Source organism: Mercenaria mercenaria, chromosome 15 (assembly GCF_021730395.1).
Source record: "Mercenaria mercenaria strain notata chromosome 15, MADL_Memer_1, whole genome shotgun sequence".
NCBI lineage: Eukaryota > Metazoa > Mollusca > Bivalvia > Venerida > Veneridae > Mercenaria > Mercenaria mercenaria.
In genome coordinates this window covers 47,819,310-47,839,554 of record NC_069375.1, presented here as the reverse complement: position 1 = coordinate 47,839,554, position 20,245 = coordinate 47,819,310, and the positions used below count along the sequence as shown (strand labels likewise).

The following is a 20,245-nucleotide window of genomic DNA, read 5'->3' as shown; positions in this document are numbered from 1 at the left end:
AGATCTGATTTTTATGTCACTATTTATATCATTTACACTATGCTGGTCAGTAGTCAAAACTATTGACCTTCGGTCCTTCAGACCTTGGGCAATAGTTCAGAGTATTGATCGAAAGCCATTTAATAAGTGCATACTTATGTATTTTCTAGGGTTTGATATTTAGGGTTTTTCAGGGGTTGGGTTTTTTGTTCAACTGAAGTCATTAGCATTTTAGCATAAATATTCTGTAAGTCAGTTTGGCTTCTTTTACTATCGAAACATTGAAAAGGATTGGTCTGTTTTTTACCTGTAAATAACACCCTATAACTACAACATATGTTACACCGAACCACTTAATAGGCAAACAAATAAAAACCGAGAGTAACAAAACTACACTTAATTCATACGTAAGTATAAAAGAAAACCTGTGCCGTTTATAAAAGCGCAAAATACACACCTTTTCAAGTACGATCGAGAACAATGGAAGCACCGGTGTGTATATAATTTTTCATTACATCTACATTAACAACGTGTGAAATTTCTGATAGATACTTAACTAACTTTGAAATGTGTCTTAGTTCAAAACAGTTTCATATATCTAGCAAATGCCGGTGTATAAGAACTATAAAAATAATAGATTTTACACTCTTATATGAAGCAGTTCCGCATGACCTGCAGAATTTCCAATAAATAAATGCAAACTGCAAAGAGAAGTAGACGAGATAAAAAAAACACGACGTGATAACGATAAAAAAATACTGCCTTTTTAACACATGAAATATGTTTCTTGCCATCTCTTATTACAGTGATGTAGCACAAGGGGCGGTAACCGCTGCTGTGTGTTTGTGCCACAATGAGCAGTGTTAATATATGGCTGATGTTCAAGACATTAGTACAACGCAATTAAAACTAGAAGCCCTGGAAGCAGTGTATATGCTCAGAGAAAAGTCAGAGATTCACTGCGTAGTTCAAGTTGCATCCACACTGAAACTGTAATGAATGCAGAAAACAAAACTTGAAATTCAAGTGATTATCAATTGGATTTTTGTTGTTGTTGTCTTTCTTGTACGGCTGTGTTTATTGTTATACCGGCATAACTATAGGTCATATGGCGACTGTACAGCTGTTGACGGTGGAGGAGGACCCTTCCGGCTATTGCAAAGAACGACCAGAATATGTTTCTCAAAGTACTAAGTAAACGGTCCTATAAATTCACCTTTTTGTAATGAATTATAAGAATAAAGTTATATAATATATATGATAAATTACAAGCCATGAACTACACACAAAAGTGGAAATAAATAGAACAGTTGTCTTGCTTTGAGTCGTTCTCTTTAGTCTTTTGATTTGATATTGTTTTATGTTTGTTAATTTATGGCTTAATAAAACCCAGTGATCAGTCAACTAAAGTTGTTAGTTGAACTTCCTCATTACAAACTTCGAATAAGATTGTGTGTGGTTTCTACAGATATATTTGTATACACACAGTAGCTTCATTTTTTGTATAATATTACAAATCAATAGACTACACACAAAAGAGAAAATATATGCATAACATTTTTATATCAACAAATCAAACAAACATCAAACTATTCCAAACGATTGTGTGAAAGTATTACATTTATTTGATGGCTTGCCGGTCAACAGTCAAATCTATTACCCGAGGTCAATAATTTTACTACGTTTTATATTGATCGGCCAGCCATTAAATCATTGTTTTATTAAATGACATCAGAAATTTTCTTCAAATCTTGATTTAAGTCCAGCAAAATTTACAGTAAAGTTTGAAATATATCCCAGTCAATAGCCCAAACTATAGACCGGCGGTTTATGTAAGCATTCCTAGAATAATACACCTATATATTTAATCTCTATGACTATGCACGTACATAAGCTTCTCTACTAATCTATCCATGTTGTTTTCTCTTTCGTGTAGGGATGAATCTATATGTAGTTTACAATATTTCCAACACTTTATTCCCATATTCAGATCAAATTTAAACATGAAGGTCGTAATGATATGTTATCTTTTTCTGTCTGCGCAGTCAAATCCTGTATATATGATTCTTATGATTTTTTGGACCAAACCGAATAGGAGGATCTTTCCTGGTGATTCCCTCCCTATGTGTTTCAGTTTGATTTACACGGCTGGAAGTGTACGTTCTTGTTAAGCACAAACACATTTTATGATCATCATTTTATTAACATCTTAAGGGAAGCGTCATTGAATTTACATGTATAAAGAAAGTAATAGTCCTAAAATGAATGTCTCTATTTTTCATATTTGTACCTATTTGTGTCTTTACTAAGTAGACAGAAAACCCATGAACTGTTAGATCTATTAGTCTTTGAGACAGTCTTAAACATATCACGTTGACATGCAGATTACATTTTAATATGTTTTTAATTGGTGTGGAACAGCTGCTTAATTGGAAAATGAATACTTTAAAAATGCTTTCTTGTTAAAGGAAAACAACATTTTTTTGCAAACCTTCTCGTATTTTTAGATTCTCCTATTGATTCAAAGTAACATTTGGTCAAAGTCATTAAGACATCACTTCTGCTATACACTGTAGTAGTAACAGTAGGCGTTTGTTATTGACGTCAGAAATGTCAGTAAATTGTCCTTATACGTTGATTGCTTTTTGCATAAAATAAGCTTCATGAAAATAGCTTTGTACGGACATTCCACGTGCTGTGAAACCATTTAATTCTTATCGGCATAATATTTTGTAGTGATATGGCTCTTAAAACAACCTTTTTTACTTTTTTCGTGCATGTTAATGCTTGTGTCGGCAAAGTAACATTCCGTGAGTAGTTCTGAATCCCAATGGAACCCAGAATGTACTCTGTTACTCCCGCGCGACTGAGAATCCCGTGTATACGACGTTACGACCGTGCGGCTAGAACTCAAATGTACAACAGAAATATTTCCCGAAATATTGCATACCATCTTGTATAATCCGAAACAAGGAAGATGTTTCATATTCGTGCTTGAAAAAGTACATAAAAGCCGTAGACATTTTTTATGGTTTTCCATAAGGAATTTGACCTTAATCATTATTTAGATTTAAACTGTTTGTCACATTTATTTATTAAGTATAGTTTCTACAAGTATAAATAGGTTTAGTGATCTCGCACTTGTTCTTCTGCGTTTCTTTTAAAGCGATCGAACTCGAAACTGTTCGAACAAAAAGTTGTTTTTTAATAAAGCTTCCGTCTGTGTCATGACAGGTAACTCGTATATATGATATTTCTGCATCACTTTTGTGGTTTCCCCTTCTGCTTTGCAAATTAAAGTGGTATGAGAACACGCCGTCATGCGTTGTTTAATTTACTTATGGCATGCATGTTATAGTTTTTGCATCTACACTTGCACTACTAAAACGACAAAAAATGGATCAGATAAACACATATGAGCCGTGGCATGGGAAAACCAACATAGTGGGTGTGCGACCAGCATGGATCCAGTCCAGCCTGCGCATCCGCGCAGTCTGGTCAGGCTCCATGCTGTTCGCTTTTAAAGCCTATTGAAATTGGAGAAACTGTTAGCGAACAGCATGGATCCTGACCAGACTGCGCGGATGCGCAGGCTGGTCTGGGTCGCAAAGCCACTATGTTGGTTTTCTCATGGCATGGCTCATATTTCTTATCTATAATTTTAGAATTTAAAATCTTTTAGAATTAAACATACACAAGAATATGTAATCAAATTATTACACTATCAGAAGCGTGCGATATTTGTGCAAATTAAATTATCTAAAATATTCATGATATACTTTGTAACAGAACAGGTGATCAAAAATTAAAATAAAACTACTTTCCATTTGTTAAATAGATGTTACATTGGAATAGTTTTTCAAATAACAGTAAGGATTCTTACAGTTCTGCTAAATTGTAAAACAGGCTGTGATATTAAGCGTGTCATTTCATCAACGCATGAAAACTTTCTGTTCCATATTGATCGTTTCATATAGTAAGTAACTAGAAGTTTAAAATTAAATGCCAAACAGGTTACAACTAGGTCTTTTTTGCTAGACGTTGGGTAAAGGCAAACATATCCCTAATTATCAATAAATTTTGAGAAGATCCTTTGGAAGCATATAAAGCAACCAAACAAAATAACATCAGACTAGGTCTGACTGACTCTGCATTCACGGGCGCTAAAGAAGTGTACAACACCTTTCGCACTCTCTGTAATGGTAACATTCAAGCATTCTGCTACACAAATAAAAAGAAACTTCACGAAGTTGCATAAATTTCTTTATAACCTGTCTGAAATTTTGCTGGTAAAAATATGGTCAAAAGTCCAACGAAAAAAAAAAAACACATTTAAAGCATACATCATCCCGTGGAAAAGAAAACAAGGGCACAGAAATTGTTCAGATATTTACACGCATTTTGTATGCCTCTGTGTTCCTACTTTAAATGACAATGTAAATAGAATAGATCTTTGTGTAACCGTTTCAATTATAACAACATTATGCTCATGAAAATAAAACACATAATGGAACTATATACGATGAAGCTTGACAGGGGAAAATTATCAAACCGCACCTTTCCGGAAGTGGGTTAAGAGCTAATTATCATGTAATCCTTCAAGTGTTACTTAAGGCCTTCAATTAGATCAACCTCGTTGTGAGATAACAAAATTAAATGACAAACTGTGTAACATTGTGTAACACTTTGTAATCAATTGTAGAATCGAATGTAAAATCAAGGTAAAAGTCTGATAAACGAATCTCAGTTAATCAATAAATTAATTGATTCCATTTTGCCTCCGGGAAGAGCTGTTAAACTAACAATAACCCGGTGTTCCAATGATTGATTACACTAAAATACTATGTGGATGTGTTTCTTTAATTTGATGGTTTTAATTTTCTCCCTTTTTACTCTTTTTTGCAACTTCTTTTATTTTTCTGCGTGTTGATTTTCACTTTTTCGAAGTGGAGAGTTGAATGTCATCACAGTTCTTCTATGGCAATACAATGACAAAGGACGAAATATAATTTAACGAATACTACTGAAAAGGATATACAAGGTTGCCTACCTGAAGTTGTCTACTACAAATTTTCTCATGCAACATTTTTTATAATATGCGATTTCGGCATTCTCCGGCATGGCGGACGGCCATGGGAGCTTTATTCACTGGCCGCTCAAATGCAGTTCCCGATTTTCACCTATTTTGATAAATATTTCATGTGTATTGTCTTGTATGCTGGTGGTTTAATTTCTCTTCACCCTACCCCTTTTATGACACCCATTGTCCCTTTCTTATGCCCCCTTCCTTTTTACATACCCTTCCCTTCTCACCTATCCATTTTACCCCATCCCACATTTAATTAGAATGATCTTATTGATGTGTATTTGAAGCATTCTGTCAGTTGTACTTCTATTTGCGGTTGGCTTACTTTGCGCTATGTGGCTCCACATGTGTATGCAGTGTCCAGGGCTTTTGAGGGCCCGTTCTGTTAGTATAGCAAGATTGTAATGAGAGCTTATTGCTTTACGAGTTACTCGGAAGTGAAATAGGAGCTCTCGAGACACATAATGATATCATGACAATACTTGCTTTTGTTAAGCAAAAATAGATCTACAGTTGTTACTTAAGGGTCGATCCTTTTATACTCCGCAGGGAGGCTGACAAGGGCTTTGGTTTTAAAGGCTTTGACTTTTGACTCAGGATTTGCAGGGGGAAAAAATAATCTTATTTCAACAAAACATTACTGCCTCCCGGTGGTCAGTTTTAGGACAAATATTTCCATTAGTCTGGCGGTTATCTTCTTTAGATGCTTTCATTCAGCAGGTTGTCGGGTTATTGTGACTGTATTAGATCTATGTTATATTAGTAATTGTAATATATGAACTAAAATCTTTACCGTAATCATATTAGTAGAAGTGAGATTTGGCACCTTTTCCCGCAATGGTTAATGTATAGATATATATTTGTTTCGTATTGATAAGACCATACTGATAATTTTAACCCCAGGTCACAAGAATCAGAATCTTGTATCTGCAATATTCAAAATCATCCATTCCACCATTTCTTACACGACCCTCACGCCCAGGTAAAATGATAGTCTAAAATTCAATCTTCAAAATAGCTCGCTTTGCACGCACAATATGGGTTTAGTACTATTTGTAATAACCTGTTGTCCAGGAAAGACAGATTCTCTCTCTGATTATATTTCTTAGATTTGAAATTGAAATAGATTTACAGGAATGGCTGATCTTACGAAACTATATGCATTATAGTAATAAAGTAAGCTTCCTCTCCATTCCTATGCTCATCCACCCCTTAATATTACATGACTTAAAAAAGACTGCTTGCAAGAAAGTTATGCTGTCTGCGACATTTGTTTTAATCAAGAAAAAACACATTTAAAAATAAAGGTGAAATTGCATCAAACAACTGTGTTTGAATTTGCTTTTGATATGTGTATAGGGTAGTCAGTAGTATAGCTATTGGACACAACGACACGTGCCTGCACATAATTTTCATACGTACAATTTATTGTACAGCAGTAATAATTTCAAATGGGATGAAGACTATATCTCCAAATATCCGTCGAATTGAACTAGGGCTGTTCTATGTTTGAACTTCCTAATTTTACTTGTACATTGTGCGTGACTGTGCCTACACTTTGTGTCTAGCTATGATCCTGGTAGCTTATTTGTTTGTTTTTTTTATGTATCCGTCATATATTTTTATATATTCATCATTAACAGATTTAAACCATATTGCTTATTCTATATGAATGTGGACAAATTACAAGCCACTATTTGAATCAACTGCTTCTTGTTTGAAATTTTTTTCAGAAAAGTGTAAGATAAAAGGTTTGTACAGGTTTATTGTTGAATATAAACAAAGTACTCAGTACAATATATTATATCTTCATTGTACTTAGCAGGTTGTGGATATCAAAGTATAAGTAAATATTTAAAAATGTTGAAATTGTCTGTAATTTACTCTCTGAAATAAAATTCTGGCATTCAAATTCTGGAAAAAAAATCTGACTTTCGAACAACATCAATTCGGGGCTCAGCAACCCACCAAAGACACCAAGAAGATCTTCTGGTCGATCCTTTATTGATATATTATGGCTTAAAAGCATGGTGGCTATTGTTGTGAATACAAATATATTATATTTATCTTCGTACAAAATTCTACTGCAGCTGTCACAAACTTTGATTAAGGAGAGAAAACTTAATGTAAAAGAAAATATATAATAGATGTTCTGGAACAAAAGAACGTCAGTCTTTCATAAATATGGTAACACCCGTTCTTTTGTTCCAACTGTCATATTTAAGTAAGAACATAAAATGTTAGAAATGTTATTTGTGATTTTTCTATGTAGATAAAAGCACTGTATGGCAACTGATTATTTTTGCATGAATAAACAAATCAAGTCCATATTGTGTAGAAGCAACAACTTTATATTTTTTGTAATTGCATGATTAATTGGCGTCAAATGCAGCAAAGTACAAGCATGTACAAATAACATATTTCTTATTCACTTTCATCTTTAATACAAAAGCAAACCATAATTGTATTTTATGCACATAATGACTGATCGATAAAATGAACCGTTACTTTTTCTTTACAAATTACCTCCCTTCATTTAGATTTTTGTGTTGCTTGAAAAAAAAGAGTATATTCATGTTTGTGTTTGGTAGTGTAAAAGACTGTGCGCACGAATAAAGCGGTTTAGTGATACTCCATACTTTAAATCACGTTTTGTTTCCATTTAATTTATATGTTAGTATACGTCGGATTCGGTGTCATTAAGATGAATTCATGCTAAAGGTACTGACCTCCAGACTTTGGCTACCATATTCCTTAATCACAGAAGCCCTCCATAAATTATAAATCCTTCCAACAACTAAGGAATGCATTTTGATTTTATATCACCATATATCGTTTATACTAATGAATACTCAATTTATATCTTCTCCGTTGCCCAATTTAAACATTATTTCATTTTTGGATATCCGAACCTTTTCGTCAGTAAGACTTTTAAAATTGTTTTAAGAACAAATATATGAAAATGTCTAAACTGTTACGTAAAGTCTTTCCGAAACATTTATATGCATACTATCTTACTCAGAATCTTTATCAGAAAAAAGGATAAAACTTTGTAATTAGATACAGGGTTGGCCATCGGATTTTCTTAAAATTTCGCCTTACAGCTAAAGTCTATAATTACATTTGTACCTTAAATGAATTGGTCGAAAAGAATGACATTTGTTTCATCAAACATGTTAAAGAATAGAGTTTAGATATATTCAATGAACTAAGCTGCTAATAAACATCTTCAGGTCAAAACCATAAATGCCTCCCAGGACCACAGACGTCTTTAATATACTATATTTTTCTTGAAACAGTGTTAAGCTAAAGAGCAATAGGAAGGGGCAGCAATGAAACTTTAAAACACATATACACATCATTGAATAGATAACAATACTAACATAGGTCATTTATCAGATTTCAAACATTTCATTTTAAACACTCTTAAATGACCATCCTATTTGATTATATACTGTATTTACGTCAGTTTGTCAATAATGTCTTCTACTTTCACATATAAACATATGTTTACATACATGCTTTGAAGTCAATGTAACATATTTTTTTGCATCTGAATAGGCTGCTATTCTTGTAATAATGCAATGCGTTAACGGTGAATTGTAAACAACGGCGTCGAAGAAAAGCATGCTGACGAGGGGAAATATACGCAATACCTTGACATTTCGAGCAGAATATGTTATCGAAGTGGAATTATGTTCATGTGGCAATATAATGATGAAATACACGCGTTGCTTCTAGAAAGTGCTTTAATCTTGACCGATGTCTGCTGATAATGAAAAGAAGACGGCGAGGATCTGCGAGAAGATATTTTCTGTTATTAGTGTTTTTATATCAGCTTTGTGCACTTAAATTCATGAGCGGTAAGTCTGTCGTTATTTACTCTCTCGTGTCCTTCTTTAGCTTTACACTCGTAACCGGTTAATAATATATCAAAATATATCACAGTAAAAGTAGTTTACAGTTAAAAGATATTTTCAAGTACTTCTTGTAATATTGATATATTATTGACATACAGAGAAAAAGGTGTAAGAATAATTAAAATTTGCTGATCGTGCATTCACCATGTCTGTGTATATTTGAACCGTGTACATGTAATGATGTATACTTACTCGATATGTATTGAGTGATAAAGAATATTAAATGAGTGTCTTTTCATATTGACTTATTGAATCAATTGAATAATCTTTTTATCAATTTCAGTTTTAAAAAATCAATGTTGAAAGTCACGTAATATTCTGTTAACTACATGTAACCGTTTCTTGCTGAAAGATAAAAAATCTTTCTTTACCTATTAAAGACCAAGGCAAAACAAACCATCGTCTCCTGTACTTAAAACGTCGTCAGGGTTAAAGCTTTATTACACTTGTGTAAAATCATAGTTACGTAATGGCATTTTTTCGCTCCTATTGTCATTTCCAATCAAGAATTAAATGTTATTTTATAAGGGTATAAACGACTAATTCTCGCAAATCCATAAATCGTGCTTAGTAAATAGAACATGGATAAAATAACAATATTTTTTTTGGCAAATGAATGAACACTTTCTGATTCATTAATATACTGAGGACCTAGTTAGCTGTCCTCATCCAGTCACACAGATTAGCCTCTATAATGGATATGGCCAGAAAAAAATACAAAGCTGACGCAAGAAACAATAAAATTTATTTAACATCGGATAAGTTAATTAGCTCAACATAAGTAAAACAGCTGTAAGAAATTGCATACATGATAAAGCACATTTTTAAAAAGCAATATAAACCATAGCTGACAAAATAAGACGAAACCACATACAGCAGGCTATGAAGCTAAAACAGATAACAAGGATTACACAAACAAGAATAAAAAAAAGGTACATTAAAAACACTGATATAACATAATACATGCATTGCGACAACAAAGCAAGCATAGCACAATAGAAACTAAACAAAATCTAAAAAACATAGCGAAAGCAACTTAAGCAGGAATTATAAATACATGGCACATATACATTTGGGGCTAGTCCAGGTGCGGACAAGTCTGACAAATTTCTTGTAGTTACCAATGATCCTAATATCACTTGGCAGATTGTTACACACCCTAACAGCCTCAAACCTGAATGAATATTTGCCATATCTGACAGTCTTCAGCCTGGGTACTTCTAACGTATTTACATGCCTGAAATTGAAAGAAGTGTCTTTAACATTGATTAGAGATCTTAAATTTTCTGGGTACATAGTATGAATTTGTTTAAATGTTTCATTGGCAACCTAAATGAAGTGATGTCATATAAACTGTTTTTAATAATGTGACGTAAGATGAAGAATAATCATCAAAAATAATCCTAACTGCTATATGAGCCGTGCCATGAGAAAACCAACATAGTTGGTTTGCGACCAGCATGGATCCAGACCAGCCTGCGCATCCGCGCAGTCTGGTTAGGGTCCATGCTGTTCGCTAACAGTTTCGTTTCTCCAATTCCAATAGGCTGTCAAAGCGAACAGCATGGAGCCTGACCAGACTGCGCGGATGCTCAGGCTGGTCTGGATCCATGCTGGTCGCAGACCCACTATGTTGGTTTTCTCATGGCACGGCTCATATATTGATATATTTTTCATTTCTTTTTGTATTTCTTTTGCTACAAAAGTGCCCCATTAGAGGACAATAATTAAAGTTAGATCCAACGAACTAATCTGGTATCAAATTGTAAGAACTTGTTTAACCTTTACAAGACATTTAGTTTTTTTTGCTGCCATTTGACATGAATTAGTAACCTGACTGTCAAAAATTAAGAGGTAATCAAGATTAATTCCTGAAAGTTTAAATACACCTTCACTTATGATCTCATTATTGTCAATTTGATTGTTTTATCTTATTTTGTTTTCCATTCTCTTTTTAAAATGGCCCGCTGGGTGCTTTTGCTAAAAGTTCGTACTTTTCTCTTTCGCAAAAAACAAATCTCTTGACGACTCTGACGCCACTACTCTCTGTTAGGTTAGCTAATTCTATGAACAAGGGTAGTTTTACGCACCACCCAATTTAGAAACTAAAAGAAAAAGTATGCCGTTCATTTTTAATCTTATGATTGTCATATTCGGAAGAGTGGGGATGCTTGTCAGTTTCTAAATTATATTCATTTTTACAGATCAATTTTGGGAGGCACGTCAAGCAAGTTCTGTAGATAATCCAGGAACTACTCCAGTAGAGGTAAAACATTATTTGAGCCGTGCCATGAGAAAACCAACATAGTGGGTTTGCGACCAGCATGGATCCAGACCAGCCTGCGCATCCGCGCAGTCTTGTCAGGATCCATGCTGTTCGCTAACAGTTTCTCCAATTCCAGTAGGCTTTAAAAGCGAACAGCATGGAGCCTGACCAGACTGCGCGGATGCGCAGGCTGGTCTGGATCCATGCTGGTCGCAAACCCACTATGTTGGTTTTCTCATGGCACGGCTCATTTCATTTAACAGACAGGAAGGGTGTAAAATAACAATATCCCACATCGCCAGATTCACACCGGTTACGGACCACCGTACTTAAACATGTCATTTGTTTGGCGAGTGCACAACTTTTCACATAAAATCATGAATATATCTTAAAACGAAGCGCTAGAAGGATTTGCCTAGCCCATTAAGTTTAGAATATTGTGCACATACCTTTTATATGTTCAAAAACTCGATAGAACCTAATCTTTTAACAAATCTTAACCTCGGGAGAGATTACCTTACCCGCTGTCCAGAATTGGTAGATTCGCTTTGTCTCCACGAATTGAAAAAAAATGACAAACGATGTTTATTCTTTAAAATCACGTGTATTTTGTGCTCCCTTCCTTTTGTCTGAAGTCTCATTGAGCAAATACATCGACGTCTTACACTAGTCACACAAACAAACTTGTCAAATCTGTTGTATTGTGTAAGACAATCAATTAGAAGCATAAAGCGAAACCAAACAAACAAATAGCAGACCCAGGCTGAGGTCAATTCATTAAATAAGGACCGTTAGTGAGAGGCACTGGAATATGTAACACTCTCAGAAGAATTATATCTTACAGTATCATGTAATAACATCTTCTTGTTGAGTTCTGCTCAACCCGGGGCTATAGGGAATGGGTGGTAGCATGTATTTCCACTTCCGTCTATGAACAGACTCAATCAAACAGAGCCTGCAACATTTTCATTTTGTCGTGTTGATTTCCACATTTTTACTCTATGATCTCAAGGGACTTGAAATAACAACAGCTCTAGTACTTTCACTCATTTGAAGGTAACTTTGCTGTCTTTGTTTGATTCAATAATTTTCATTTTGTAGTATAATTTAAGAATATATTTGTATAACCATATCAAATTTTCGTGTTTCAGAATCTAACACTGTCTGCAGAGAGGAGAAACAGAGAACGCCAGGAAGGAATATGGAACGCTTGCAAGAAAATGGGATTCCAAAACTATACGGAAGAAATCAACATCAGAGCTCACATGACTCCAAATCACAGCATTTTGTACTGCCGAATTAACAAATGTGCATCTACTTTCACTCTAGAAGTTATTAGACGACTGTTTGACTGTGATACAAAATGTCTTATCAAGTCATCAATTAACATTAAGAATGAGACGAAAGTCGCCTTTCAAAAAATGAGCAATGCGTTCTCTTTCATCTTCGTCAGAGAACCATATCGTCGTTTATTTTCAACGTATGCCAATCAGCTCTACTTGCCTAAGGAAGACTGGGTTAGTAAGGGTACGAAGATTGTGAAACAGTTCCGTAAGAATCCATCTGGAAAGAGTCTGAAGTATGGACATGATGTTACTTTTGCTGAGTTTATAACTTACACGCTTGAGCGGTTTGAGAAAGGGGAGAAATTGGATGAGTTTGTTAGACCAATGAACCACCGATCTTGTAGTCCTTGTCATTTTAAATTTGACTTCATAGGTAAATTAGAAACATTTCAGTCAGATTGGAACTATATAGTTAATCAATTGAATCTAAGAAACGCCACTGAGGTCAACCCGCATGATGTTGTAACAGATGTTCAACAATGGTCTATACTTGGACCGATAAAAAATGTCCTACATGCAATATCAGTATTCCGCAAATCTGGTATTTCATTGTATAATATGTATCTACGTGCCTGGACGTATTATCAGATCATTGGGTATATCTCTAAGCAAACTCCGATGCCTTATTCAAGGTCAGAGATCAAGGACATTACAACAGCCGATATTTTCAAAACTATTCATAACGCTATTGAGTTATCGGAATCAGATAGAGGTGTTAGTTCACAAAATGATGAAGCAATGATGCAAGCGTATTCAACGATATCTTTATATGACTTGGCCAGAGTGAGAAAAATGGTTGTAGAAGATTGCATTGTATTTGGATATGACGATAAACCGGATATGCTTTTTAATAGGAGAACTAAAAGCCAAAGCAGAAAATTTGATTATTTTAAAGGAATGGGTTCTTGATAAAGGCAAACAAAGCCGTGGTATTCTACAAGAGATACATCTTTCTCGCTTTTAGCACGTCGCGTCAACAATCGGCGTTCCAGTGGAAGAAGTTTGTGATCTCAGTATGATGGCATGGTTTAGCAAGAGACTGATCTTTTCAAGACCAAACAATCTAACATTCGCCACTTCTCTTTTACGTGTTTAGTTTTCCAGTTCCTATTGATAGATAGACAGGCTGACATCTAAGTTGTTTCGAAAATAGACAACGATACTTACAAAAATTAATTTATGGTAACAGTGTAAATTTCATTTTTATTCGGTAAAAGCACTTAATTCAAACATATGTTTTGATTTTGATAAAATAAGATTTCGGCATATGTCCATATGTTTATGAATATTTGCACAAATTACACGTGTCATCACATTATGGTAGCAGGGTACACTTCGAATTTTGGCCCCCGTCAATATTTGTTATAAATAGAACTTCGTGATTTTGGATGTCTGTAAATTAAGGTGAGAGATAATGATTATTAAATCTTTAGAAAACTTATACAGCCGATACATGTAAAATTCTGATGTCAGTTGGAAAACTAACTGCTGGTAGCTTTGTATGATCAATGAGACACCTTTTCGCAGAAAAATTCAAAGCACGGAAGGGTTCTGTGCTTGTTGATTGATACTCAAGAACATTTTCGTTATTTTGTGAAGAAACGAGCTGGATGGGCCCCCATTCCGTTTATGTCCTGACGTTCAGTAATGACTATTAAATTGAGAAATGCAATAAAATTGGACATTGTTCCAGCAGCGGGATCATTATTGGCTGTTCAAAAGGTGCAAAATTGATGATTTTGGCATGCTATTTTTCATGGATGGTGTAAACCTTTCGTTTTGATAACTTTCTTTATTCTTGTATGAGAATCCTGATCTTGCCATTAATTAAAAGCACAAAACATGCAAGCAATTTATAAAATGGCCACCCTGATTCTGCTCATAGGGGAAGTGCAATATTGCGACTCGCTACATGTAAGACCGTCCGTGCCCAAAATTTTCGCATCTAAGTGTACCCTGCTACCTACACGTCTTATCTAGTACGGAGGGAAAAAGGATGTACGGAGTAGGCAATATCTGTTGTGTTCGAAATAATACAAACTTGATATATTTTTTTCAAACATTATATAATATAAACAGTAAGTACGTTATTACAACGTTAAAAACCAAATACAGTCAGCTGATTGAATTGAACGATAAAATAATAAATTTTATGGCTAACTATAGATTTATAAAAGAGAATGATTTAGAGATTTATCAATATTGTTCTTATATACTGAGGCAGTGTAATTTAGGCTTTGTTATGTCAGTCAACTCTGTTCAAGTTAAACCTTGTTATATTTATTCTTGTTACTTTTCTATTACTGTTAATTTCCACAAACGTGTGTATTTGTTGTGAATTTTAGTACATTTATTACTAAGAAACTAATGTCCGAGATTATATTTTTATTAGACGATTTTCAATTTTTTTTCTATAATTTATCTAATTAATTTATATAATTATTAAATATAATAACGAAAAAACATATAGAGAAATAACTGATCGAATTTTATTAAAGACAGGTGAACGTTTTAACAAGAATGGGTTAAAATTTTTCCTATTATATTTTGAAGTTGTTTTTTTAAAATATCAATATCTAGATTCATTAAATGTTATAACATTTTATGGACTGTGCAAAGCTTTTGATTTTTGTTGTTATAATGCTGTAAAGTGAATAATAGATATAGAACAAAAGAGCATTTAAGCCAGTTATATTGTGATTTTGCTGTTACAATTTTATATATTTCAACACGTTATCTATGTAGGGGTTCGCTCTTTCATTGTTGTAATTGTTCTTGTTGTACACCTTGTTTGTTGTTTAATATTAGATAAAGTATGGACGGTTATTTATGTCCACAAGTCCAGGCAGGAAGGAGGGGATATTTTTCTTTGTAGATCGAAATTTTTTTTTCAAAACTTTTAACGGGTAGGTAAGTGAAAATGTAAAATCTAGTACTAATGATTGAAACATTTTTCAATTTGATATGCAAAGCAAACACACATTTTTTAGTGTTTTAATATTCAATTATTTAATTCTGCCTGCGCACCGTCACGTGCGCTTGGCAACGACACGCACTCAATATGACGTCAAGAAGATGTTTAAAGAAAGTTACATAATTCTACGGGATTTTAAAATTTCTTTTACATTTAAGCATAATGATTGTTTGCTTTTGTAATTACACACTTGTATTAATGGTGTTTATCTTATTCAAATTTAGTCACGTAGACCAGTGAAACCTATATAAGACAGCTTTTAATATAAAATTCTATATTTCGAAGATTAGATTTAAAGCAACATTGCTTTAACAGTCTAGAAAACCTGTCATGTTACATGTTGTCTACCACATTAACATATGGATCTTGCCGCGAGATATTTTGTAATTGATTTCAGTTTCATATGTTGGAAAGTTAAACGCAAAGATATCGATTGTCTTAAAGCAAATCGTATGAAAAAAATACAGAGTGGCATGTTGGAAAAAAGATACCTTCAACGTAGGTTACTAAAATATTAATATTAATAAGGTGGCGATTAAAAAATGTTTTGATCCAGTGATTAGGGTGTTGGCCGCTTCACCCTGATGTCGTTACTTTGAGCCTCAATGGAGTCACGACTGCATTTTCTTTCATAAGACGTTTTAACGTGCACAGATACTCATAAAATTATTTTTCTGAAAAGAATGTAAATTTGAGTTCTTTCTATATATAGTTTGCAAAAAGCTTCACCTTTTAAAACCTTAATACGAATTTTAACTTGAAAGAAGTCAAGTCACAATCCTTATATAAATCATATCGGAGAAAAATACATTTTGTGTAAAAAGGGCATTATTTTTTACTGAATTGTTACATGTTCTGATTGTAGTGTTGATTTAGAAGAACGTGTTAATATGTGAATGTTACTTTTAGAAAAAAAAACATAGTTTTAGCAATATGCTAATTAAAAGGAATGTTTAGTAAATGTTAGTGAGAATCTTTTGCGAATACGTTTTTCATTAAGACGCTATGGAAATCACCGCGACCCAATAGACTGATAAACAAAACATAACAATACATACATACTATTGCATGTGCCATACAAATAATAGACTGATTGAGACAAATAATATACTGATTGAAACAGCAAACGCGTCATTCGAATATCTATATTCTTTTCGAAATAATAATCAATTATTTTTCCTAACTTTGGCCAATTTTTATTTTTATTTTGACTGTGTGCCGGCAGAAAATTTTCATTAACACCAACAAAATGTTTATTATAATTTGTTTCGTTATTTTGTTGCCAGCGATTGCGGATTAGCTTTTTTATCAGTATAATTATGTGAAGGTATATTGAATGCCAACAAGGAAAAAATATGAGACTGTTGTTAGAAATTACTTTTGCACAGTTTTGAGTATGAATAAGAAAATATTTGAGCCGTGCCATGAGAAAACCAACATAGTGGCTTTGTGACCAGCATGGATCCAGACCAGCCTGCGCATCCGCGCAGTCTGGTCAGGATCCATGCTGTTCACTAACAGTTTCTCTAATTGCAATAAGCTTTGAAAGCGAATAGCATGGATCCTGACCAGACTGCGCGGATGCGCAGGCTGGTCTGGATCCATGCTGGTCGCAAAGCCACTATGTTGGTTTTCTCATGGCATGGCTCATTTTGAAAAAAACAAATGATATCAAAAATTGTATTGTATTTTTCATCATTTAGTTGTTTGCCCTACAACAATATGTGTTAACATTTTATGTTATATCAGTGTTAGTATTGCAGTACATACGTGTTATATCAGATTGTTACAAACATAGTTTCTCCTGATATACCTTAACATCTGTCAGCCTTAGCATTATATCAATTACAACATTTATTTTCTTCATTGCCAGGCTACCAATTATTGACATTTGCCACTGAAAAAGAACATACCTGGTTTCACAAATTTTCTGTTTAAACGTTTTTCTCATAACTGTCTCTAAAGTAAAAATAGTATATTTAACAACCATGCTGAGTGTGTTATTCCTTTAATCGGTTGCCGCCTATGCTTCGAGGAGAGGCAAATATTATTAAAGATACTCGGACTGGGTGTTATTATATTTTCTGACCCTTTAGCATCATGGAGAATATTCATTTGTACTGGTAATAAAATTCCTCTTAGGTCTGTGCTAGGGGTCATGAGAGGTGTTGCACATTTTATAATCTTTCAGGAACAGACTCATTCGGACAGAGACTGATATCATGTTACTTGTTTGCATTCTATGCTTCCAAGGGCTCATTTTAAAGATTATACACCAGTTGCATTAGAGCATACAAGCGCACAGATCATTTTATTCTTCTGTGTTTCCATGATGGTAATTAAAAAAAATTGCACTGAAAATACAATTAGCTGTCTTGTGAGCACAGTTGCAAATTGATAGTGACATTTAGGTTAATGCCCTAACATTTTATTGAAACAATGTAGTTGGTGCATTAAGTCAAGTTTAAACTATCTCTTTGTTTCCTAAGTGTTAGATAGTTTTTCAGCTTTGTTTTTGATCTTTTAAAGGTAATAAAAGCTGAAAGGAGCTAGAAAATGAAAACACATAAATTCGGGAAGGGCCTTAAATTTTTATCATTCATTATAGCTGTATTATATAAGAATCATCATAATGATTTTCATGAAGTTCGAGTGAGGGTGTGGGGAATAGGTCAATAGGTAATTGTGGGTCTTGAACATTGCAACACTATTGTATATCGTTTTTACCTGTTATTTAAGAATATCTGTATTATATTGTTCTTGGGCCTCCGGCGTCGAGTGGTTAACGTCGCTGACTTCAAATCACTTGCCCCTCATCGATGTGGGTTCGAGCCTCACTCGGGGTGTTGAATTCTTCCTGTGAGGAAGCCATCCAGCCGGCTTACGGAAGGTCGGTAGTTCTACCCAGGTGCCCGCTCGGGATGAAATAATGCACGGAGGGGCACCTGAGGTCTTCTTCCACCATCAAGGCTGGGAAGTCGCCATATGACCTATAATTGTGTCGGTGCGACGTTAAACCCAAAAACAAATGTTGTGTTTCTTTACGATTAATTACAGTAGTTTTATGTCTTATTATCAGTTTTACAACCATCGTGTGTTACATTGTTCCTTCACATTCATTGTACAAACTTTTTACATTTCATTGTTTCTTCACTATCATTTATAGTTGTATATGTTCTTTCATAATTATCATTTTTCACAACCAGCGTGTGTTACATTTGTTTCTTCATAATTACAAAATGTGTGTGTTATACTTTGTCCTTACAGTTATTTTGCAAAATGTGTGTATTATATTGTTTCTTCACAACTATTTTGTTTGTATTATATTTTTTTCTTTACAATTACGAATTTAACAACATTTGTGAATTCCGTTGTGTCTTTAAAGTTACAAATGTTACAGTTCAATGCTTTTAAGAATCTTCAATAAGGAATCGTATCTCTAAAATGCAGTTAATCTTTTTTATTTCTATCAGCATTATAGGTTTCAGTGAAATATTTGTCCTCCTTTAAATTGTAGGAGAATTGTTGTTAATATCATTACTGTTCAAACAAATGTGTTTATTTGAAATGTCGGAAAACGTTAACGATATATTATGCCCAAATTTCATGTTTAAAGTTATCAACAATTACTAAACAGTATTTATTTAGATATAGAAATTACAATGTTTGTATATATAAAGTGCACTCACTGTATGTCATATCTAAATACTACATATGTATAGGTAAACACAGTATGAACAGGCCGTGAAATTAAGTGAAAGATGGACGTAGTATGTATTTAACGTAATCGTATTAAAGATGAGAATTCTATTACATATTTTTTTGTTATTATACTTCCCCATTACCTTTGTCTTTCGTCAAATGAGGAAAAATATTCATGAATCATCTTGATTCAACAGAATGCACGTGTAAAATTCTATAACAATCGCCCTTCTATCTCCATCGACTTTATTAGAGATTTTTTTCTAAAATGCTAGAGAATTTTCAACATCAAACTAAACAGTTTTCAACCTTGCTTCATTTTGAGTGCTCTTTTATCTAACTTGAGAATATATTTTTGACTCTTCCATTTACAAACTGTACACAACGAAAGGCTAGGTAAATAAGGGTTTTTTTTGTGCACAAAAGTTTATTTCATATAATACCAAAACTAGACATTTCACAGTTCGGATTCGAATCGACGGATAAACGCTTTCCTTACTTATTCATTTTACCATTAATATTTTGGAGTGATTTTATTCCGTATACCGGTCATTTGAAGTTATACAGTCAACGTGAATGGACGACTAATCACAATGTTTCTAATAATTGCCAGCTTATAACCTTCGTGATAAGGTTCTAAAAGGAACTACCTCTACGCTAACTGTCAAAAGAAGGCTAAATTAATAGTCTTGTGGTGTAATAGATTATACAAAGGGTTGAAAAAAATATATATATAAACATGTAATAAATCTGTTGCCTTAGAATATATTAGAAAGAAATCAATTTGTGAGAGCAAATGAAGACTACGTGTATATAGCTAAAAGCAAAAGAAATTCGTTTGCTTTCATCTCTTGAAATGCTTTATGTTCTGTCTGTCAAATTTTCTTTCTCTTTGTAGGCACATGCACGCACACACACAAATCCGTGCGTAAGCTTCACTCACATTCTACACTAAAATTTGGATGTTAAAAT

The 20,245-nt window shown here is 33.7% G+C and overlaps 1 protein-coding gene across 1 annotated transcript; it reads left to right on the top strand.

Moving 5' to 3' along the window:
• Positions 1–8,577: 8,577 nt before the first annotated feature.
• LOC123561385 (carbohydrate sulfotransferase 8-like) lies at positions 8,578–19,381 on the top strand. The gene is made up of 3 exons (XM_045353724.2): positions 8,578–8,928; positions 11,190–11,251; positions 12,403–19,381. The coding sequence occupies exons 1-3, from the start codon at positions 8,841–8,843 to the stop codon at positions 13,504–13,506; spliced, it is 1,254 nt and encodes a 417-aa protein (XP_045209659.2). The 5' UTR covers positions 8,578–8,840; the 3' UTR covers positions 13,507–19,381.
• The last annotated feature ends 864 nt before the right edge of the window (positions 19,382–20,245 follow it).